Below are 26,221 nucleotides of genomic sequence, written 5' to 3' on the forward strand. Positions count from 1 at the left end.
GTAGAGAGGCCATGTAGAGAAAAATCCAAGGAGCCCTAAAGAGCAGCCAGCACTATCAGATTTGTGAATGAGACCATCTTGGACTTTCAAACCCATCCAACTCCCAAAATAAATGCAAGTGCCTAAGTAAGGCCATACAAAACCAGCAAAGAAATTGCCCAAGCAATACACAGAATCATGAGAAATAATTAATCACTGTTGTTTTAAGCCATTATTATAATACATTATCACATAACTGTTTCAATTCCTGCTATCTGTAGAAATAATGCCATTATGTAAATACCTAAGATGGGTTACTGATCTCCTGGAAAGGCTTGTATAAATATCACTAGTGGAGGAGGGAAGGAGGAAAAGAGGGAGGTGGGGGGGGAGGGAGGGAGTGAGGGAGCGGAAAAATATCACTAGTGAAATAAGTAAAGCATCTTGACATACAAAAGAAAATACTATTATTTAAAACTAGTAATTACATATAATTTGTTAAGCATTTTTTCTTTACAAAAGGAATTCCAAATTCTGTTAACCTATGTTTCTAAGAATGAAATTCAAAACTCTATGTGCTTCTTTTTCCTCAGTTATTACTTTTTGAAAGAGTCACAGTAAATACAGCACAGATCTACATCAGCAAAATGTCTATCACTGACAGTTTAATTTTATGAGCTCAATTTATAAATCTTTCCTTAATAGAACTATGCTGAGCAAATGTTCAACACAAGTTGCTACAGAAATGGTCTGAAGAAATCTGAAGTAATTCTTATAACAACAGTGATTTTTATAATTTTTTCCATCAATAATGACTATCTTCATATTTATTCATAAGTGAGAAATTACCAACATAACCATGACTTGGTATTACTTAAAATTCACAATACCTATTTTTACATACCTCTATAGTAGGATGAGTATTATGTTTGTAAGCAGTATATAAGGGAAACTGAATTTGAAAAATTTTTGCCACACATAGTAACAGTTTTTCCTTCTCATCTGTACTCCATAAACTAAAAGGATCAGAGCTCTTTGAAGATTCCTCCTCAGTCAAAATACAAATTCTTGTAGAGTTTGATTTTTTTTCTATTGATTTTTGTCTTTCTGTACTTCCTTCATTACACTCTCTTTCTATATTCAGTGGTTCTTCCGCTTGATTACTCTCATCTTGCCACGTGGAATCTATGTTAATAGTAGTACAATGTTTACAAAGCTGGTCCCGGAGCACTTGAACTTGGGCAATCACTAAGTTAATAAGTGCACACACTACTTGGTTAAAAATCTCCAAATGCTTATATTCTTTGAAGCAGCATAGACATTGCCTATAAGAGAAAAAAAAGTTTTCAATAAATCAATGCTTCCTAGAGAGGCAACAACTATATCTTTCTAAAAAGTAATATAAAAAAACAAATACTAAAATATCTTTTGAATAATTTAATTTCCTCCTTCCTGGTAGAGTTAGCACTACAATAACTTAAAAAGACAGCATCACACCAAAAACTGGTACTGGTAAAAAGTCACCATGTTAGGTCGACAGCTATCATCTTCAGTTTTATGTATGTATTTATCTGTCCCTCTAGACAAAGAACAAGAATTATGGCTATATCTTTGCTTCTCTAAGTACTAACTACTCAGTGCATGTTTAACAAATATCAGGAAACTGGCTATAATAAAATACCTTATTAGTAAACCCAGCTCATTATTTTACATAAGGGATTTTGTTGTCAACTAATAAAAAAGTTACATTTAAAAATAATTTGCTTGGGACTTCCCTGGCAGTCCAGTGGTTAAGACTCCGCACTTCCACTGCAGGGGGCACGGGTTCGATCCCTGGTTGGGGAACTAAGATCCCGCATGCCATACCACACGGAGCTGCTGATAATAATAATGCTGCTGATATAATAATTTGCTTGAAGGCTACTTAGGAGGGACATTCCTATCCTATCTGACAGATCAAAAGTGTTTAAAGAACACACACACAACATATATACACACACACGCTCACACTCTCTCTCTCTCTCTCTCTCGCACTTCAGCTCCAGTAAAAAAACAAAAATAAATAAAAATAAGAGTCAGTAATTACTACAGACAAATCTAGTTCTCTTAGACATGTTCAGTTAGTAGCACAATGCCTGGCATATTGTGGATAATCAAAGGGGTCTGGTGAATCAATAAGTAAATAATACACAGTACCAGGTTACAATGTATCCAATAACAGATGACAGTTAAGCAACTATCACTTAAAATTTGCACCTAGTTATATTATCGAAACAAATCAAAACTCTTATTGTACCAAATAGATCACCAACTTCCTGTATGACCATGTAAGAATAACTTCATTTCTCCAGGTGTGGCAAATTTGAAGTATGGCCACAAATTCTTTAATACTACTCTTCCCTTTAAAAGGTGAAGCCCAATTTTCCTCCCCTTGAATGTGGACTGGACTTAATGACTGGCTTCCAATGAATGGAATGTGGCAGAAATGACAGTGTATGACATCTGAGACTAGGTTATAAAAGACATTACCACTTCTGCCTTGTTCTCTTTTGGATCACTCACTCTGGGGGAAGCCAGCTATCATGAAAAACACTCAAGGAGGCCATGGTAAGGGCCACATGAGAAAAAATTGAGTCCTCCCACTAACAACCAGCACCAACTTGCCAAACATGGAAGTGAGTCAACTTGGAAATAGATCCTCCAGTCCCACGTAAGGTCATCCAAAGATGACCATAACCTGGCCAAATCTTGACTACGACCTTATAAGAAATCCAAGCCAGAACCAACCAACTAAACCACTCCCAAACTCCTACCCATAAAATAATTGATGATAAATGTTTGTAATTGAGATAATAAACATATCTCTGAGGATAACAAACGTTTACTGTTGTTTTAAACACTACTTTTGGAGTACCTTGTTACACAGAAATGCATAAATGATACATCAGGACTATCTTCTCCATGGCAAAATGAAAGGGATTTTATCTCTAAGGCCTCCTCCAGTTTTAAATTCTATAATATCGCAATTTCTACAAAAAGAAAAATAAACACATTACTCAACATTTTTCTGATGAGTAGCTTCTTCCTTTAAGTTTAGGAAAAACCAAGTTCAAAGTGAAGGATCATACATCTGACTATCTTTAGTGAAAATGAAATCTGAGTTTCCCCTCGAAAAACAACCTTGAGGGGCCTCCCTGGTGGTGCAGTGGTTGAGAGTCCGCCTGCCGATGAAGGGGACACGAGTTCGTGACCCGGTCTGGGAAGATCCCACATGCCGCGGAGCGGCTGGGCCCGTGAGCCATGGCCGCTGAGCCTGTGCGTCCAGAGCCTGTGCTCCACAACGGGAGAGGCCACAACAGTGAGAGGCCCGCGTACCGCAAAAAAAAAAAAAACAACAACCTTGAGGTCAGATTTTGGATTAGGAAAGCCAAAGAGCTAGTCAAATTTACTATAAAAGTGCAGTCAGGTATGGATCTAGAGATTATCATACTGAGTGAAGTAAGTAAGAAAAAGACTAATATCATATGATAATCACTTATATGTGGAATCTAAAAAAATGATACAAATGAACTTATTTACAAAAGACTCACAGACTTCGAAAACAAATTTATGGTTACCAAAGGGGAAAGGTGGGGGGAGGGATAAATTAGGAGTTTGGGATTAACATATATATACAACTATATATAAAATAGATAGGGACTTCCCTAGTGGTCCAGTGGTTAAGAATCCATCTTCCAATGTAGGGGACGTGGGTTTGATCCCTGGTAAGGGAACTGAGATCCCACATGCCTCAGGGCAACTAAGCCCACGCACCGCAGCTACTGAGCCTGCGAGCCACAGCTAGAGAAGCCCATGCACCGCAACAAAAGATCCCGCATGCTGCAACTAAGACCCAACACAGCCAAATAAATAAATAAATAAAATCTTAAAAAAAAAAAAAAATCAACAAGGACCTACTGTATAGCACAGGCAACTCTACTCAATATTCTGTAACAACCTATATGGGAAAAGAATCTGAAAAAAGAAAGAAACACATACCATCATGAAATTTCTGAAGCCAAGGAGGGATAAAGATCCTAAAAGCTTTCGGGGAGAGTGAAAAGAGTGACAAGAAAAAGCTCAGGAATAAAAACAGCTCATACTTTCTCCTAAGTAATATTGGAAGATAAAATACAATGGAATAACACTTTCAAAATTCTGAGAGAAAATAATTTTCTATCTACAATTCTGTATCCAACAAAAGTTATCAACAAAAGTAAGGGTAGAAGAGACATTCTTTTAGGCCGGAAAGGTCTAAAAACCATTTGTCTCCCATGTACCTTTTCTCAGAAAAGATATCATCCTAACAAAACAAAGAAGTAAACCAATAAAGATGGCATAGAATCCAGTGAACTGGATATCCAATATAATAGAAAAGCAAAAGAATTTCAAGGACGATCTGAAGAGAATATAGCTGTTTCAGTAACCCTACTGAGAAATCAATACAGATTGGAGTAGGAAGATAAAAGCCAAAGGAGATGGAGGGAAGGTAAGAAAATAACAGATCACCTAATGATGTATAAAAATGTAAAAACTAGTACTAAGAAGGGCTGGAGAGTTTGGGAAAAATTAGTGATCCACACCTAGAAAATTAATCAAATGAAGAACAAGACACTAAACTCTATGAAACAAAGAATGAAAACAAAAGAAAAACAACAATTTATATCTTGTAAAATATAAAATGAACCACAGAATCTTTTTTGGCTAATAACTGAGCATTATTTTTGTTTTTAGAACTACCTCAAGAACTGATGTAACTATATTGAGAGGATGGGGAAGGGTAAATGGGTGAAATCTTTATATATCAGAAAAGGAAGTTCACAGATTATACCTAAAATTGACAGATAAAGCAACAGCAATATAATATTATTTCAGAACATAAAAGTTAGTATCAAAACCAACATCTCAAAAAGTTGAAAACAGAAATGGGGCTGAGGAGATAGGGGACAATGGACTTTTATATTATAGGCCTTTCCCTACCATTTTATTTTTTAAACTCTGTACATACTGTATTTGTACACCAATATCATACATTACCTTTCACTATCTGAGCTTATCCTATTTTCTTCTCAGTCCTTCCCGTTATTACCCACCTGATAAAACTTTACTACCTACGCAGAGTTATATACTGCCTATCTGAGTGGAATACGCTTACATTTAAGAACACACAATGATAAAAATTTCTAAATGACTAACAAAATATGTAGCTTCAATTAATAAAAATACTAACATTCACGAGGAAGCTACATGTCAAAATTAAATTATTTTAACCTGGATTCCATAATTCCATCTAACAAATCTTCGAATGGATCTAACATTTTCCTGGTCTGGTACTGCTGAACACATGAAAGGACTGTTCATCTACAGTATCCAACCATAGCGAAAGTTTTTTTATTTATGAGCTAATTTCTGAAAAACACTACTTTAATAGTGGTCAATATCAATATCCCACTGGTCAAATTTCTTAATTCCAAAATATAAAGTAGACCCTTAAAGAGTGGAGAACATACATTAACCTGTTCAAAAGCAATAGTGTCTAAAACTGTTATAAAAAATAAAAGTTTAATAAAACAATAAAAATAAGCAACAGCCTCAAACTTTAAGTACAAATGACAGGTGTGAAAGGTGAAATTTTTAGCCTGAAAATAGAAAGATCTGACAGAACCTCCGCCTAGCTAGCACCCAGAATTATTTCAGGGGAGAAATCCTGAAATAAAGGTAAAAAGTAGACAGGTAGAAGACAACGAGGAACCTTGAATGCCTACTGAGGCATCTGCAAGATATAAAACATAAGCCTGTTTTGTAACAGGCTTTAAACAAGTCAAACAAAAACCAGCAACAATTCCAACAAGAAGAATTTTGCTGTGTGGTATCAATGCCTTCATCATGCACGACATTCCTTTCAGAGCCATGTATGCTCTTTTGCAAATTTATATTCTTTCATTTATTCTCCTAATATTCTCTCCCCATTCTCTGGATTCATTTTCTTCCCATTTCATTCCAATTTTCCATTCCAATATTAATAAAATAATGATAATCTGTTAAAGTAATATACATAACTAACTCCCTGAATCTTATGAACAAAACAAAGAAGTGGCAGCTATATTACTGTGATGCAGCAATTATTAATAAAAATGATGACATAATATTTGATGACACAGAGACTGATCATAGTTCACATGAAAAAAATCAGATTATAAAGCATACAAGTTTTATAATCACATTTTTGTAAAATTTTAAACTGTACTGTTCCCAATCTCATACCAAGGTTATACCAAAAGAAAGTTACCAGTTGTTACTCTGGGTGATGGCTTTTTTTTTTTTAAATTTTGATTTTCTGTATTTTCTAAAAGACTTTCACAATGAGTATATCATTTAAATAGAAGGAAAATTATAAAATATTAAAGCCTTTGAAATTTCTATAAATATTAAATTCTTAACATATTGTTTTTTTAAGTGAACATTCTCCTTCAGCTATATTCTGGTCAACCAACATATTAGAAAAAATGATTCTTGATTATTGATAATCTTTTGAAAGTTAACACTTTTCTCCCAGAAAATCTACAGAGAACATTTTGTATGAGATGTCATGGATCCGATCCATTCGTGCACTAAGGTACATTTATGGACCTTCCATGGTCATGGGCCACCAAGTTAAGAATTTCTTTTGTAAATTAACTGTGCTTTATTAGTAGCTTTTTATCCCCTACAAGAACCACAGTCTTAATCTGGACAATATTTTTTGATGCCCTAGAGAGAAACAGGATGGGGGGAGGGCAGAGCAGGGAAACAGGCAAAAAATTTTTACTCTAAAGCACTGTGATCCAACTGTATATTTTATTGTCATTTCTCTCTTCTATCAGCATGAACAATTAAGAGTGTAACATTCTACTTTTTGGTACTTTTTACTATCAGCTAAAAACTGTTAATACTAACATGTGAATAGAATTATAAATATTACACACTATTTTCCAATTTGACTTTTCATGCCTTAGCTTATGTACCCTTCAATATATATTTCATTTTCTAAAATGTTTCAACAATTTTAATTAAAATAGGTATTTATTAAGTTCTTTTGTCAGACACCATGTTAAGTATTTTGTTTCTTCACAACCTCATGAAGATAGTAGTAGCTTTATTATTACTCATTTCACAAATGAGGAGGTAAGAGCTTACAGAAGTTAACTAATTTGTCATAATCACCTAGTACACAAGTGATGAAGCAGGACTGGAAGCCACATCTATCTGGCTCCAAGGCCATACTACTCTTAATCACTATATTCTGGAACAGCATGATATAAAGGCAGAGAGTCTCTACATCCTTTGATATTCTAATGAAGCCTACAAATTACTACCTAAAACTGTACATATCAAAATTTCATTTATGGGCTTCTCTGGTGGCTCAGTGGTTAAGAATCTGCCTGCCAATGCAGGGGACATGGGTTCAAGCCCTGGTCTGGGAAGATCCTACATGCCGCCAAGCAACTAAGCCCGTGCACCACAACTACTGAGCCTGTGGCTCTAGAACTCACGAGCCACAACTACTGAGCCCGCATGCCTAGAGCCCATGCTCTGCAACAAGAGAAGCCACCGCGATGAGAAGCCCATGCACGGCAACGAAAAGTAGCCCCCACTTGCCACAACCAGAGAAAACCCGCGTGCAGCAATGAAGACCCAACGCAGCCAAAAATAAATAAATAAAAAATAAAATAAAATACAACTGGGAATTCCCAAGTGGTCCAGTGGTTAGGACTCCGTGCTTTCACTGCAGGGGGCACGGGTTCCTACCCTGGTCAAGGAACTAAGATCCTACAAGCCGCGTGGCATGGCCAAAAACAAAAAATAAAAATGTAAAACAAAACACAACTGACAAAGTTACTCTTCAAAATACATAAAGATGCATACCTCTGTGTCCAGGAATTGATATAAGCAAATATTTTGAGAGTATGTTCCTTTCTGAGCTGCAGTCCATCACCACCTTCTATATCGGATACTGAAAGAAAATAGAAAAAGTAACTTTTAAATTATGAATAAATAATGCCAAACCAATATTAAAGCCAACAGGGACTTCCCTGGTGGTCCAATGGTTAAGACTCCACGCTTCCACTGCAGGAGGCATGGGTTCAATCCCCGGCCAGGGAACTAAGATCCCCACGTGCCACAAGGCATGGCCAAAAAAAAAGTCAACACTTAAAAAAAAAGCTAGATTTACAAATACAAATATTTCCAATAATTTTTTTTTTGCTTTCACTAAAGAAAATAAATCTTGGTTAATTATTGACCAATTCGATGCTAACTTTGTCTCAGAGAGTCTCAGGAATTAGAAACACTGAGTACTTCTAAAAGAAGGAATACAAGTGGGGCTAAAAAATATTAAAGTCTTATTAAGAAGCAGTTCGACAAACCCTCATCATCCCCCCAACACACAGACACACACACAGACACACACACACACACACACACACACACACACACACACACACACACACACACACACACACACACACACACACACACACACACGATCTCTAAAAGACTATGTTTGCTCTCCGGAGATGTTGAACCAGAGAGAGCTGGGTTTTGCACAATCAGGTAGCTGAAAGCCAGGAGGTATCATACTGAAAACATTTAATCTCTCTGTACAGGCATTTCCTACTGTGTCATGTAAGCACTGCTAAGAAGCCTCATGTGATATAAAACCTTACAATAAAGAAAATGAGACTAACAATAAAACATTAGAAGCAGACTACTCAATACCTATGAAACTTTATAACCAGAACACTGACAAAACCAATAACTAGTCTGATTTAAAATTTAAAAAAATACTAGCACAGTTAAATCTCTACTGGTATCTGCACTAACCAGTGTCAATCAATCTTCTGCAACTTTAACCCATGAGGTTCATGCTTCATCTTTTGATATGAAGGTGCCTGAGGGCATTCAATTCTAATAAAGGTCATTTCCAAAAAAAATTAAACATCAAATATAACCATCCTCATAGCTCCATCATTTTAATGACTTGGCACCTACTTCCTTCTCCACACAGCTCTACAAAGTAGAAAACACAGGGGTCCCTGAAGGCAATAAACCAATCACTGTATGCACAAGAAGGCATTTTTGAGGAATGTCAGCTTTGTTACTGTTTTCTCATGTACCAGTAGGGTCCTCTCTTTAATCACAAGAAAGCTTGCATGAATCACTATAAAACATTAATGTGATGGGGGAAATCCCATATGAACCATTAAGATGTTCCATTATATTAGTATCATCCCTCTATTTACCAACTGCGTATGTCTTAATTTTCGTTTTAAAAAAAACCTCACCTTGTTCTAGATCAGACTATATACTCCATGTTGAGACTTACAGCACTCTTCCCCTACTCAGCTCCAGAAATGCTTGAAGTCCAAGTAGGAGGTTGGAAGATTTCTCTCTGATAATACTGACTAGACCAAGGCAGGTAAAAAAATTCTCTTGGGCAGAGAGAGAAGGAAAAATCACAGGGCAAAAGTATATGCCAAACAAATAGGTAACAAGGTAAACAGCACCTGAGGCGGCCCTGGAAGCCAAAGACACTAATGCCCATCAGGAAGAAGATCCCAACAACAAAACCTAGCAACCATGACGAAGTAAGATATAGTGGGGGATAAGATAAGGTAACTACTAAAAGCAAGCTCTTGGCTTGTGTGATTTCATCAAGAAGAGACCACAGTAGACAGTAACAGTTTTCCTTCCCCGGCCTGAAAACACAGGGAACAGAGTGGTTGCAAAGATCATATCCTTCTCTAACACAAAACGCAAATGGCACACATTCTGGGAAACGCACACGTGTGGTGAGAAACACGTACCCCACCTGAGGCCCAACTGGCAACCTAACTGCTCACCAACATAAGCTTACTATTTCATTATATCTACCCCATAACCAGAAAGGGAAGGGAAGTACATCTTATCAGAGCCAGACAAAATAGACCTCTCCAGACAGCAAACATCATACTCAATAGTGAAAGACTGAAAGCTTCTACTCTATGATCAGGATCAAGACAAAGTAGCTGCTTTCACAACTTCTATTCAACACACTACCGGAAGTTCTAGTCAGAGCAATTAGGCAAGAAGAAGAAATTGGAAAGGAAGTACTAAAATTACCTCTGTTCATGGGTGGCATGATTTTATATGTAGGAACCGCTATAGTCCACACAAACACACACACACAACTGTTAGAATAAATGATTTCAGTAAAGTGACAGGACACAAAGTCAACGTACAAAAATCCACTGCATTTCTATATACTAATAATGAACAATCTGAAAAGGAAATTAAGAACACAGGCATCAAAAAGAATAAAAAACTTAGGAATAAACTAAACCAGGGAGGCGAAAGACTTGAAAACTGACAATTACAAAAAGTTGCTGAAAGATATCAGGTAAAATAGGAACAAATCTCATATTCATGGAACATTTAACATCATTAAATGTCAATAATGTCCGAAGTGATCTATAGAGTCAATACAATCCCTACCAAAATCCCAACGTTTTTGCAGAAATGGAAAATTCTACCCTTAAACTTGTATGGAATTTCAAGGGACCCCAAATAACCAAAACAATCTTGAAAAACAAGAACAAAGTTGGAAGACTCATTTCATGATTTCAAAACTAAGTACACAAATAAAAACCACAATGAGATATCACTTCACACGCCTTAGGATGGCTACTGTTAAAAAAAAATCATAAAATAACAAGTATAGATGAGGATATGTAGAAACTGAAACCCTTGAGCACTGTTGGTGGGAATAATAATTGGTGCAATTACTATTGAAAAGAATACAGCAGTTCCTCAAAACATTTTAAAAAGAATTACCATATGATTCAGCAATCCCACTTTTGGGTATATATATGAAAAAAGGATTGAAAGCAGAACCTCAAAGAGATATCTTTACACCTATGTTCACAGCAGCATTATTCACAATCGGCAAGAGACATAAGTAACCCAAATGCACACAGAGAGATGAATAAACAAAAAGTGGTGTATACAGAGAGAGGAATGTTATTCAGCCTTAAAAAGGAAGGAAATCCCATCACATGCTACAAAATGAATGAACCTTGAGAACATCACGTTAAGTAAATAAGCCACAAAAAGTAAGTCACAAAAAGACAAAATACTGTATGATTCTACTTAAATGAGATATCTTGAGTAATCAAATCCATAGAAACAAAGTAGAATGGTGGTTGTCAGGGGGAGAGAGAAATAAGGAGTTGTTTAATGGGTACAGAGTTTTAGTTTTCAAGATGAAAAGTTCTGAAGATCTGTTGCATAACAATGTGAATATCCTTTTTTTAAAATATTTATTTATTTTGGCTGTGCTGGGTCTTAGTTGCAACACGCGGGATCTTCGTTGTGGCATGCATATGGGATCTAGTTGCCCGACCAGGGATTGAACCCACGCCCCTGCGTTGGGAGCACAGAGTCCTACCCACTGGACCACCAGGGAAGTCCCAACAATGTGAATATTCTTAACACTACTGAATTGTACACTTAAAAATGGTTAAGATGCAATTATACCCCAATAAAGATGTTAAAAAAAAAATGGTTAAGATGAGATAAACGAGGTCCTACTGTAGAGGGAACTGTATTCAGTATCTTGTAATAACCTATACTGAAAAAGAATATGAAAAAGAATACATATGTATAACTGAATCACTCTGTGTACACCAGGAACAACACTATAAATGAACTATACTTCAGTAATTTTAAAAGATGGTGATGATGAGAAAATTTGTTGTGTTTTTTACAATTTTAAGAATGTTTAATTAATTTTAAAAAAGGGAGATAGAGTACCCCACACTGCAGTTTAAAAGAAGCCACTGATCTTTACAAATCAAAGATCCATTAAAGTCCACAGTATAATATTTATAAGCAAATAAAGGAAGTAGGGAGGAAGGCAAGTTCAAGAAATCTTTCCACCTATTTCCTATAGAAGAGGAATTGTAATTCCAACTCTAAAGGGCCAACCACCTGGACTGGGAAAAGAGCAAGGTGGAGGAATTGTCACATAGATCTAAAGAATACCAAATACAGCCCAAGAGAAGATTTCCAAGTGGAATTGGAAACATTAAGGCTGGGTAATACCTGGGTGCCAGAGATGCCATTCCCCAAAAGCAAGGAAAGGAAATTCAGTAACTGAAAGAAATGTACCCAACTGACACAATGCGTGAGGTAGAAGGGTGGAAATAGGGTGAAAAGTAAATGGTTCTTGTCACTTAAATTTAAAAAGAAGAAAATGCTCATAAAAACTTCAAGATCAGAAATGAACAGTATGATAGTATGATGGCAAGCATCACCCCAAAAGGAAACATGAGAGGACAGGAGGCATAACCCAGGAATCTACTGAGAAACCATTAGTAGTCATGACCCGGATCTTACCCCAAGTAAAGGGTAAGTATTCTCATATACAATCTCACAACTCATCAGATGAAAAAATTCATGACTGCTCACCAAGCCAAAGGTGCTGAACACAACCTCACATAACTTCTTATCAGCAAAGTCCCAAAAGAACAGGAATTACAAGAACCTGGGCCCTATCCAGAACCCTGGCCATCACCAAGGTTAGCCGCTGAGACCCACCTAGGTGGGTAAAATGGCTAACGTAAGTACAGACAGCTCCAGGGGACCAGTACTAGCCAGCACTCCTAGCCTGAGTTGTTCCTTGGGTATACAGAAATTACGAGACTAATGCTTGATTTTAAAACTTATTAATACACATTCACCAATCTTCTGACATAGGGCCTTTTCTTAGGGTTTCAGTCCACTGACTAGAGTTCTGCATCGTATATTTCAAAAGAAACAAAAGCTGTGCATTGGCTATCATTTCCATTCCAGCATTCTATTACAGTAATTTAAACACTTACTCAAGTTGCAGAGCAATCTAAATACAGAACACTTTCTAGACTTTTTAAAAACTTCCCAATCTGTTTGAACAATACCTAGTTCAAGAGAACTTTTTTTAAACAACTCAGCATCAATTCTTTGCAACTTTTTTTTTTTAACCTAATAAGCAGGACATGGAAACACAATCTTGGAGAGGACTAAGGAAAGTTCCCTAAAAGAAATAACAACTAACTGAAAGACAGAAGTTAGTAAAAAGGGAAGCAAGAAGTACAGCAGGAAAGGAATAGGAAGGAGGGAGTGACGGCAAAGAAGGCCACAGGGGATGGAATCCTAGTCAGAAGGATCATCATGTGCAAAAGAAGAATTAAGAGAGAGAAACATAGTGTACTAGATAACTGCTAAATAGGAGAATGGGAAAACAAAATAAAGCTGTTGAAGCAGCTAATATATCTAAGGCTTGATTCACTAAATTATGTAACAAGATGCTGTCAGAAAATTCTATCAATATTGATAAATCATGAATACTTTAAGACCTGTTGTCTTGAAAGTAAAATGTTAAATGATCTACTACTTGACCTAGTTACAAACACATTTAAAAGACTATTCAAAGGGACAATTAAGTGAATATAAGCCAATTAAAGAAAGGTACTACATGGTTACGAACTTGGATGAACTACTGCCAGACAAATTTCACCTTTTAATACCGTAAGTATATTATTCTTTTGCATATATTAGAAATTTGTCATAGAAAGTTTCAGTAAAAGCTTCAAAGAAAAAAAGACTACATAGAGTAACAAAAATACAGATTCTGAGAGGCAGACTTCTGACTGAAAGAATAAAATCTTCAAAACATTAAAATGGCCAATCTAGAATTTTACACCCAAGTAAACCTCAACCTAGAATTTGATACCCAGGGTAGACCTCAAGAGGAAGGGTGAAATAAAACTTTGGACAAATGGATATGCTTATCATTGATAAGCCATGAATAGAAAATCAAATTTTAAAAAGATTACGAGGTTCCTCAAAAGAAAAAAAAAGAAAAAGGCCAAGAATCTAAGAGCAAGAAGAAAGAAAAATGGTAAAGAAGGAAATACATGGGTAAACCTAAATAAGCAAACTGACAAAATATTAACAAAATAAAATACTTATTACAGCTATTTCTCAACTTACAATGGAATTACATCTCGATAAACTCATTTTAAGTTGAAAATACCATAAATTGTGAAAATGCATTTATTACACCTAACCTACCAAACATCACAGCTTAGCCTAGCCTACCTTAAATACACTCAGAACACTTCCATCAGCCTACAGCTGGATAAAATCATCTAACACGAAGCCTATTTTATAGTAAAGTGTTGAATATCTAATGCAATTTATTAAATACTGTACTTAAAGGGAAAAACAGAATGGACCTATGGGTACAGAATGGCTAAGTGTATCAGCTGTTTACCCTCATGACTGCAAAGTTGACTGAGAGCAAGGCTGACTGAGAGCTACAGCTTACTGCTGCTGTCCATCCTTAAGCCAAGAGTATCATACCCATATCGCTAGCCCAGGAAAAGACCAAACTTCAAAGTAGTTTCCAGTGCATGTATATCACTTTCTCACCATCAGAAAGTTGAAAAGTTGTAAGCCAAACCGTCATAAGTCAGGTGCTGTCTGTAGTCTGGGAGTCTTTAAAGCCAACTGAAACACTAGATAACAGTATAGAAGATGGCAGAAACAAAGACTGGCATTCTTAAAGTGTTCTAAATTGATACGTCTGAGCATATAAAAAGTTCAATTACAGATAAAAACAACGAAAAAGCAAACTTCAAAGGAACTACAAGCCAGGAAAAGTCTTTACGAAAGAGTAATCTCTGAGTTCAAAAACAGATTGGAAAAGAAAAACTGAAGAAAAAAGGGATTAAAAAAAGAAAAAATGATACACATGGGGTTCAAACATACCACTGAAACACTATTATTTTTCTTACCAGGTTTGCAAAGAGTTTAAATAATACCTAGTCTTGATAAACTCAAGAGAAAACAAGTGCTTTCATACATCAGTAAAAACAATTTGACAATATTTATCAAAATCAAAAATGCACTGGGCTTCCCTGGTGGCACAGTGGTTAAGAATCCACCTGCAATGCAGGGGACATGGGTTCAAGCCCTGGTCCAGGAAGATCCAACATGCCGTGGAGCAACTAAGCCCGTGCGTCACAACTACTGAGCCTGCACTCTAGAGCCCACGAGCCACAATTACTGAGCCTGTGTGCCACAACCACTGAAGCCCATGCACCTAGAGCCCGTGCCCCACAACAAGAAAAGCCACCGCAATGCAAAGCCCACGCACAGCAATGAAGAGTAGCCCCCGCTCGCCGCAACTAGAGAAAGCCTGGGTGCAGCAACGAAGACCCAACATAGCCAAAAACAAACAAATAAATAAATAAATAAATAAAAGAATGCACTGATAACTCCGAGTATTATTTTAAGCATCATTTTCTACACATTTTTTTCTCATCCAAAATAACACTCATTGATATTCAACTTAGCATTGTTCTTAATACCAGAAGACTGGAAATAACCTAGATGCCTATCAATAGAAAACAAGTTAAATTCATCCTGACAATGGAAAACTATGCATCAGAAAAAAAAAAGTGGAGGGAAATGCTCTTTATAAACTAATATGAAATAACCCCCCAAAAGTTAGGTGAATAAAGGCAAAAACATTATTTTTAATTACATAATTTTATAATGATCCTCAAAAAAAGGACCAATTACCAATCAAATGTTAAAATTTTAAAGAACTCACTGTTTGAAAACTGGTAAATAAAAGGGGAAAATGAGACATTTACCCTGCCTTCCTGTACTAATGGTAATTCAAAGTAACTAAATGGGTAATAAAAGGAAGTTTCTCCTTATAGCAACAGACCAGCTGATGAAGAAAAATGATAGGATTCAAATATCACCATTTTGCAACTACAAATGAAATAAAAGATCTAGGCAATGGTTGCTGGCAGTACAAAAAAAAGCAACAACATGACATTTTTTGCCCTCTGATGGAAGAATACAACACATTCTATAAAAGTCTTGCCAAGAAATCTAATCGAAATCTGATCAAGCCTCTAAATCTAATAATCAAATTACAGAAATAGAGGAGACAGAAAAACATGTTCAATAATCCCACAAGGATACAATAAGCAACATCCAAAACAAAAAACCTTTATGGGCTAAATGATCCATGGAATCAGTAGTTTCTTCAACAGATAAATAGCAAGAACAAAAAAGGATAAGAATTATGTATTTAAAAAAAAAAAAACACATGTCAGTGACTATAAACAGCAGGGCAGCCAGAATCTATAAAATTAGTCCAGGCAGATAACCAACCAAGCAAAACAAAACAAACAAAAGCAAAATAAACAAAACAAATTATTCAAGCAGCCTCAAACTAAAAACAAATCACCTGTCCAAAGAGTGGACTGATTTTAAAAAAATTATAGTTTTCTATTCAACTGTAAAAAGCAGCAAACTTCTAATACACTAATAAGCAACACAGATAACTTACAGTGATATACTAAATGAAAAAAATGTCAGATACACATAGCACATAAAGTTTATTTTCATTTTAATAAAGTTATACAAAAAAAAATCTAAGCTTTGGTCATATAAAGTACATCAGCAGAGAGTGATGTCATCAAAATAGCAAAATGTAAGTTTTCTACCATCTTCCTCCCAAAGAACACTGATGCTGACAATCACCATGGACAACAGTGCCTTTGTGAAAGTCTGGGAGTCCGGCAGAGAATTTCCGAAGCAAAAAATAAAATAAAATAAAATCCAAGACTGGACACACTGAAGAGAGTAAGAGGAACAGTTTCACTTTACCTGTGACACCCTTCTCCCAAGGCAGCACAGCACAGTGCCAAGAAAGATCTTGTCTGAGGATGCCCCCAACCCACATAAGAACCCCCAACTCTCCATGTACCTCACTCACACACACTCCCACCCTGTGGCTGGCTCCTTGTCTGCACCCCTAAGGGCAGCAAAAGCAAACCTTCACAGACAATTAACAGCATGTGCAAAAAGCTGTCCAGACCCTGCAGAAGTGGGAGAAAGTACACAAACTTGAGAATTCAGCACTGCTGTAGGAAAAGCACATGAGAGACTGTCAGCACTCAATCTGGCTTTGTATGATCAGGAGACAGCAACAATCTTAGAATTACCTTCCAAAACAGAACAAGAAATGAGGAGCAGATATATCCGTTAAAAAAGGTCTGAGATGGGGCTTCCCTGGTGGCGCAGTGGTTGAGAGTCCGCCTGCCGATGCAGAGAACACGGGTTCGTGCTCTGGTCCGGGAAGATCCCACATGCCGCGGAGCAGCTGGGACCGTGAGCCACAGCCGCTGAGTCTGTGCGTCCGGAGCCTGTGCTCCACAACGGAAGAGGCCACAGCACTGAGAGGCCCACGTACCGCAAATGAAAAAAGAAAGGTCTGAGATGGACTTCCCTGGTGGCGCAGAGGTTAAGAATCCACCTGTCAATGCAGGGGACATGGGTTCAGGCCCTGGTCTGGGAAGATTCCACATGCTGCGGAGCAACTAAGCCTGTGCGCCACAACTACTGAGCCTGCACTCTAGAGCCCATGAGCCACAACTAATGAGCCCGCGTGCCATAACTACTGAAGCCTGCACGCCTAGAGCCCGTGCTCCGCAACAAGAGAAGCCACCACAATGAGAAGCCCACACACTGCAATGAAGAATAGTCCCTGCTCGCTGTAATTAGAGAAAGCTCAAGCGCAGCAATGAAGACTCAACGCAATCAATCAATCAATCAATCAATAAAGGTCTGAGAAACACTCAGAATCCATTCATTCGTTCATTTATTTATTTATGCCTGCATTGGGTCTTCGTTGCTGCGCGCGGGCTTTCTTTAGTTGCGTCGAGTGGGGGCTACTCTTTGTTGCAGTGCGCGGGCTTCTCATTGCAGCAACTTCTCTTGTTGTGGGACACGGGCTCTAGGCACGCGGGCTTCAGTAGTTGCGGCACGTGGGCTCTAGAGCGCAGGCTAAGTAGTTGTGGCACACGGGCTTAGTTACTCCACAGCATGTGGGATCTTCCTGGACCAGGGCTTGAACCTGTGTGTCCCCTGCACTGGCAGGTGGATTCTTAACCACTGCGCCACCAGGGAAGCCCTAGGCTCAGAATTCTTAACAGGGCTATCAGAAGATATGTCTCTCCCAAAGCCAGTCAGTAAAAACTGGAGGAAATGACTGCTTCTCCACATGCAAAAACAGCAATTCAAGACATCATGGAACATGAAAAATCAAGGTGACATTAAACCACTAAGGGAACACAATAATTTTCAAGTAACCAATTCCAAGAAAATGGAGATCTGCAATTTGTCCAATAAATAATTCAAAGAAGTTGTTTTAAGGAAGACCAGTGAGCTACAAGAAAATACAAAAAAACAATTCAATGAAATCAGAAAAATACACAAAATGAGAAGCCAAAAATTAAATAAATTAAATAAATTTTAAAAAAAATACAGGATCCAACTAGATGTGGCATGAAAGAGACTCACTACAACTTTAAGGACACACACAGATTCAAAGTGAAGGGATGGAAAAATATATTCCATGCAAATGGAAACAAAAAGAAAGAAGGAATAGCTGTATTTATACCACACAAAATACACTTTAAGCCTAAGTCTGTAACAGAAGACAAAGAAGGTCATTTTATGATAAAGAGGTGAATTTATCAAGAGAATACACAAACAGCAAATATATATGCACCCATAAGAGTATCTAAATATATTAAGCACATACTAACAGATCCGAAGAGAGAAATAATACAAAAATAGTAAGAAACTTCAATATCCCACTTTCAACAATGGATAGATCAGACAGAAGATCAACAAGGAAACAATGAACTTGAACTATACTTTACAACAAATGAGCCTAGCAGACATACATAGAACATTCCATCCAACAGCAGAACACACATTCTCCTCAAGCACATATGGAACATTCTCTAGGTCATATGTTAGGTCAAAAAAGAAGTCTTAGCAAATTTAAGAAGATAGAAATCATACCAATTATCTTTTCAAGCCACAGTGGTATAAAATAGAGATGAGAAACAGGAGGAAAGCTGGAAAATTCACAAATACATGGATATTAAACAACATACGGGGACTTCCCTGGTGGTCCAGCAGCTAATACTCCGTGCTTCCAATGCAGGGGGCCCAGGTTTGATCCTTGGTCAGGGAACTAGATCCCACATGCCACAACTAAGAGTTTGCATGCTGCAACTAAAGATCCCGCATGCCACAACTAAAAAGATCCCATATGCTGCAACTTAAAAAAAAAAAAAAAAAAGGAGCCCACACGCCACAACTAAAGATCCTGCGTGCTGTGACCAAGATTTGGCACAGCCAAATAAATAAATATTTTTAAAAAATAAAATATACAACATATATATGAACAACCAATGAGTCAAAGTAGTCAAAAGGGAAATCAAAAAATATCTTGAGACAAAAGTGGAAATGCAACATACCAAAACTTAGGGAATGCAGCAAACATAGTTTTAAGAGAGAAACTTACAGAGATAAATGTTATGTTAAGGGGGGAAAAAAACCCTCAAATAAACTACCTAACTTTACACCTCAAGAAACTAGAAAAAGAACAAACTAAGCCCAGAAAAAGAACAAACTAAGCCCAAAGTTAGCTGAAGGAAGAAAATAACAAACATCAGAACAGAAATAAAGGAAATAGAAACTTGAAAAACAGGAAAAGAATCCATGAAACTAAAAGCTGGTTCTTTAAGAAGATTAAAAAAAAAGGACAAATCCTTAGCTAGACTAAGAAAAGAAGAGAAAGCACTCAAAATCAGAAATGACAGAGGAGACAACTGAGGTATTACAACTGATGGATCTTAAGAGGCTACTATGAACAATCATAAGCCAACAAATTAGACAACCTAGAAAAATGGATAAATATCTAGAAACATACAACCTACAAAGACTGAACCATGAAGAAATAGAAAATGTGAACAGACCAATAATGAGTAAGGGAATTGAATTAGTAATCAAAACCTCCCAACAAAGAAAAGCCAAGGACCAGATGGTTTCACAGGTGAATTCTACCAAACATTTAAAGAATAATTAACACCAATCCTTTTCAAATCCTTAAAAAAAACTGAAGAGGAAGGAACACTCCCAAACTCATTTTACAGTGAAAGCCAGCATTACCCTGATACCAAAGCCCAATGAGGATACAAGAAAAGAAAATTACGGGTCAATATTCCTGATGAACATACATGTAAAAATTCTTCAACAAAATACTAGCAAACCAACTTCAACAGCACATTAAAAGCATTATACACCATCATCAAGTGGGATTCATACCTGAGATGAGTATCATGTTTGTAGATGACATGATCTCATATATAAAAAAATCCTAAAGACTCCACCAAAAACAAACAAAAAACTAAATAAACAAATCCAGTAAAGTTGCAGAATACAATATCAACATAATCAGTTACATTTCAATACACTAACAATGAACTACCTGAAAAAGAAAGAAAACAATCCCATTTACAATAACATCAAAAATAAATACTTAGAAGTAAACTTAAGCAAGAAGGTGAAAACTACAAGAAAATGATGAAGGAAATGAAAGAAGACACAAATAAATGGAAAGATATCCTATGTTCACAAAGCAGAAGAATTAATATTGTTAAAATGTCCATACTACCCAAAACCATTTAAAAGTTCAATGACATCCCTCAAACTTTCAGTGGCATCTTTCAAGGAAAAAGAAAAAAAAAATCCTAAAATTCACATGAAACAACAAAAGACTCCGAATAGTCAGAGCAAACCTAAGAAAGAACAAAGCTAGAGGCATCACACTTCCTGATTTCAAATTATATTACAAAATTATGATAATTTTAAAAAAATTATGATAAAACAGTACTGGAATAAAAAGAGACACACAGACCAACGGAACAGAATGAAAAGGTCAGAAATAAACTCATGCGTAAATGGTTGACTAATATTTGGCAAGTGAGGCAAGAATATTCAACGGGGAAAGAACAGTCTTCAATACGTGGTGTTGGGAAAACTGAATAGCTACACACAACAGAGTGAAACTGGATCCTTACACCATACACAAAAATTAACTTAAAATGGATTAAAGACTCAAATATAAGACCTAAAACCAAAAACAGAGAGGAAAAGTTACTTTACAGTGGTCTTGGTAACAAATTTTTGGCTATCACAACCAAAAGCACAAGCAACAACAACAAAATAAACAAGCAGGACTACATCAAACTAAGAAGCTTCTGCACAGCAAAAGAAACAATCAACCTACAGAATGGGAGAAAATACTTGCAAACCATTTATCTTATAAACAGTTAATACCTAGAATATATAAAGGAGACTTCCCTGGCAGTCCAGTGGTTAAGACTTCGCCTTCCAATGCAGGGGGCGCAGGTTCGATCCCTGGTCGGGGAGCTAAGATCCCACATGCCTCACAGCCAAAAAACCAAAACATAAAAAACAGAAGCAATACTGTAACAAAATCAATGAAGACTTTAAAAATGGTCCACATCAAAAAAATCTTTAAAAATAATAAAAAATTTAAAAAATATATATAAGAAACTCATACAACTCAATAGCAAAAAAAATCAAATAACCAATTAAAAAACGGCAAATGACCCGAATAGACAGTCTTCCAAAGACAACATACAAATAGCCAACAGGAACATAAAAGATGTTCAACACCACAAATCATCAGGGAACTGCAAATCAACTACAATGAGCTATCACCTCACATCTGTTAGAATGGTCATCATCAAAAAGACAAATGATGGGCTTCCTTGGGGGCACAGCAGTTGGGAGTCCGCCTGCCGATGCAGGGGACACGGGTTCGTGCCCCGGTCTGGGAAGACCCCACATGCCGCAGAGCGGCTAGGCCCATGAGCCATGGCCGCTGAGCCTGCGCGTCCGGAGCCTGTGCTCCACAACAGGAGAGGCCACAACAGTGAGAGGCCCACATACCAGGAAAAAAAAAAAAAAGACAAATGATAACAAGTGTTTTTGATGATTTGGAGAAAAGGGAACCCTGGTGGACTGTAAGTGGGAATGTAAATTGGTACAGCCACAGTGTAAAACAGTATGGAGGTTCCTCAAAAAATGCAAAAATAGAACATGATCTAGCAATCCCACTTATGGGTACATATCCAAAGGAAATGGATTACTATCTAAAAGAGATAGTAATTCCCCCATGTTCAATGCAGCATTATTCACAACAAAAAGCCAAGAAATGGAAGCAACCTACGTGTCCACTGATGGATGAATGGATAAGGAAGCTGTGGTACATATATATAATGGAATAAATTCAGGCATCTGTGACAACATGGATGGACCTTGAGGGCATTATGCTGAGTGAAGTAAGTCGGAGAAAGACAAACATTATATATTCTCACTTATACATGAAATCTTAAAAAGCTGAACTCACAGAAAAAGAGAGTTAGAATGGCGGTTGCCAGGAGAGTGGGAGGTGGAAGAAATGGGATGATGTTGGTCAAAGGGTACAAACTTCTAGTTACAAGATGAATAAGTTTGGGAATTCCCTGGCAGTCCTGTGGTTAGGACTCCATGCTTTCACTGCCAAGGGTGCAGGTTCAATCCCTGGTCGGGGAGCTAAGATCCCGCAAGCTGTGCAGCGGGGAAGAAAAAAAAAATCAGCCACTACAATAGACTTTATCTGAACCTTGATTCAAATTTTAAAGGAAAAATTAAATAAAACTTTAAAAAATTCAGACAATGAGGGAAATTTGACCACTAGATGTTTTGTATTACATTACTCTTAATTTTTTAGTTGTAATGATGATATTGTGGTTATGTATTTTTTTTGTGGTTATATATTTTTAAAGTATTTGTCTTTTAGAGAACTACACTGAAATGTATACAGGTAACATATAATACTTGGATTTGCTTGAAAATCATATAGTGGGTGGGGGAAAGGGAATGAGGAGGATACAAATGAAACAAAATTGTTTATGAGCTAGTAATTATTGATTGAGTGACAGATTCATAAACATCATTGCTATGAACCTTCCTACTTCTACACATGACTAAGTTTTTCTATAACAAAGTTAAAAAAAATTTATCAAGCATACCAAAAAACAAGACCATAAACCACATAATCAAAACAGAGGGGAAAAGAAAGTAAGAAAAAAATGAGATTAATTACTTATCAGACCTGAACTTTATAACAGTAATATGTTCAAGACAGTAGATGTTAAGATAAAGAATTTCAGCAAAGTTCTGAAAACTATTAAGAGAATCAAAAGCTTTACAATGAAAATATAAAATAACTGGAATTAAGATCTCAATACATGGCTTTAATACTAGATTACATACAACTTAAGGAAGGTAGGTCAAAAATAAATATCTAGACTGAAGTACAGACACACAAAAGACAAAAGGATGGAAAATACAGAAGAGCAAAAGAGAGAAGGAAGATGATGAAAAACATATAGCATTTATGTAACTGGAATTCCAAAAAGTGATGAAATCATGAAGCAGGACATATACTTGAAGAAACAATGGCTACAAAACTAACTTTTTAAAGCTCAAACCAGATTCAAGAATGAATCGTTCGCAAATAAATACAAAAAGAGATGTAGACACATCACAGTAAAACTGCTGAAGACCTAAAACAATAAGAAAATCTTAAAATCAGACAGATGAAGAAAAAACTTACCTTTAAAGAAGCAATAGTAAAACTCATGGCTGAATTCTCAGTATAAACTATTTAAGCCAAAAGTTTTTTTAAATGGAATGACTTATTGAAAGAAGCAACAGCACCCACAAATCTGTAATTCAATACCCTATTTAAGTGTTTGTTGTCTGAAAATATATTTTATCTTCATTTTAAAAGACAAGCAAATATGGGAAAGATCATCCACAGGAGAACCACACTAAAGGAAATTCTAAAAGAAAAATGATCCCAGATGAAAGCCCAGAGATGCAAAAGAAAATGAACAGCAACAGAAAGGATAAAAGTGGGTAAATCTAAATGAATACTGACTTGACAATAACGTCTTACTGAACTTTAAAAATATAAGTAATTGGGCTTCCCTGGTGGCGCAGTGGTTGAGAGTCCTCCTGCCGATGCAGGGCAGGTTCGTGCCCCGGTATGGGAAGATCCCACATGCCGCGGAGCGGCTGGGCCCGTGAGCCATGGCTGCTGAGCCTGCGCGTCCGGAGCCTGTGCTCAACAACGGGAGAGGCCACAACAGTGAGAGGCCCACGTACCGCAAAAAACAATAAATATATATACATGTAAGTAATTAAAATACACTACAACAATAGTATAAAAGACAGGAACAGAATAAATGGAATTAACGTATTCTAAGGCCTTGCTACTCAAAGTGTGTACTAAAGACCAACAACATCAGCATCATGTGGAAGCTTTCTTAGAATGAAGACTCTCAGGCAAAATTCCAGACTGCTTGAATTAATCTGCCTTTTTAAGAAAATCTCCAGGTGATCATATGTACATTAAAGTTCCAGAGGCATCATTCTAAAGTACGGAAGGTAGAATACTAAAATAAATTCCAGTGTGAGAAATTCATAGTTAAGCAAGATTTACGTAAAGAAGCAAGCAAAAAAAAAATATGAGTACAAGATGAAGGACTCAGTTTTACTTCTGTTGAATTTGAGGATGAAGGATACTTAACTAAAGATGTCTAGGGGGCTTCCCTGGTGGCGCAGTGGTTGAGGGTCCGCCTGCCGATGCAGGGGACACGGGTTCGTGCCCCAGTCTGGGAGGATCCCACATGCCGCGGAGCAGCTGGGCCCGTGGGCCATGGCCGCTGAGCCTGCGCGTCCGGAGCCTGTGCTCCGCAACGGAAGAGGGCACAACAGTGACAGGCCAGCGTACCGCAAAAAAAAAAAAAAAAAAAGTCTAGAACTAAGTTAAGGATATTGGTCTGACACTTGGAAAATCAGTCAGTGCTAGAAATATACTCTGAAAGATAATGAAGTCATGGCAGTAGACTGAATCCTTACTTCAACCTCTTCATAATATACACAGCAAAGGACTAAACCCTGAGTAATCTCCATACCGAAGAGATTAGAGTAACAAAACCCTGAATAAGGAAGGAGAAAATTTTAAGATTATGCAGCCCAGCAGTTCTCAAACTTTGTTTTCAGGGCTCCTTCACATGCTTAAAAACTGAAAACTTGGGGCTTCCCTGGTAGCGCAGTGGTTGAGAGTTCGCCTGCCGATGAAGGGGACATGGGTTCATGCCCTGGTCCAGGAGGATCCCACATGCCGCGGAGCGGCTGGGCCCGTGAGCCATGGCCGCTGAGCCTGCGCGTCCAGAGCCTGTGCTCCGCAACGGGAGAGGCCACAACAGTGAGAGGCCCGCATACTGCAAAAATAAAACAAAAAACAAACAAAAAAACTGAAAACTTTAAAGAACTTATGTTTAGGTGATTTATATTTATCAGTATTTATTGTGTTTTGAATTAAAATTTAGAAATATTTATTCAATAGTTTATAAGCGATAAATTCATTACCTGTTTTCCATTTTTAAAAAATCAGTGACTTGAGTGGCGCTGTTTTAAATTTTTGAAAATATCTTTAGGGTCTGGCTTAATAGAAAACAGCTGGATTCTCATTAACTGCTTCTGCATTCTATATGCTGCCATATAGTTTTGGTAAAGCAAATAAAGAAAATCCATCCTTAAAAGATCTGAACATGGAAATAAGAGGACTATTTTAACAGCCCTGTCAGATAATTTTGGATATTCTTCGATATTACACCAAAACTCAATGAGTGTTAATTTTTTTAATTAATTTATTTTTATTCTTATTTATTTTTGGCTGCATTGGGTCTTTGTTGCTGGGTGCAGGTTTTCTCTAGTTGTGGGGAGTGGGGGCTACTCTTCGTTGCGGTGCGCAGGCTTCTTATCGCGGTGGCTTCTCTTGTCACAGAGCACAGGCTCTAGGCGCGCGGGCTTCAGTAGTTGTGGTGCATGGGCTTAGTTACTCCACAGCATGTGGGATCTTCCTGGACCAGGGCTCAAACCCGTGTCTCCTGCATTGGCAGGCGGATTCTTAACCACTGTACCACCAGGGAAGCCCCGAGTGTTAATTTCTAAAAGACAAGTTGCAATATGAAATCTAAAACTTTATCAGTACTGTTACATTAAAATCCACTGATCTATCTTGCTCTCTGAATAGACCTTTTGACCATAAACGATTTTGTAACATCATGCACTGGTGATATGGAAAATACTGGCTCACTAAGTTATGTAGATCTTTCCA

At 37.1% G+C, this 26,221-nt stretch overlaps 1 protein-coding gene across 3 annotated transcripts in view; it reads right to left on the reverse strand.

Annotated features, from left to right (window-relative positions):
* USP34 (ubiquitin specific peptidase 34) overlaps nt 1-26,221 on the reverse strand; it is a 231,836-nt gene that overhangs the window by 185,022 nt on the left and 20,593 nt on the right. For all 3 annotated transcript variants that reach the window (XM_082672022.1, XM_082672023.1, XM_082672021.1), the window contains exons 2-3: nt 7,924-8,011; nt 884-1,304 (exon numbers count right to left, since the gene is read on the reverse strand). In XM_082672022.1, the coding sequence (XP_082528148.1) occupies nt 884-1,304; nt 7,924-8,011 (509 nt within the window). The remainder of the gene's footprint in view (nt 1-883; nt 1,305-7,923; nt 8,012-26,221) is intronic.

This window comes from Grampus griseus (assembly GCF_964374135.1).
Source record: "Grampus griseus genome assembly, chromosome: 15".
NCBI classification, from domain to species: Eukaryota; Metazoa; Chordata; class Mammalia; order Artiodactyla; family Delphinidae; genus Grampus; species Grampus griseus.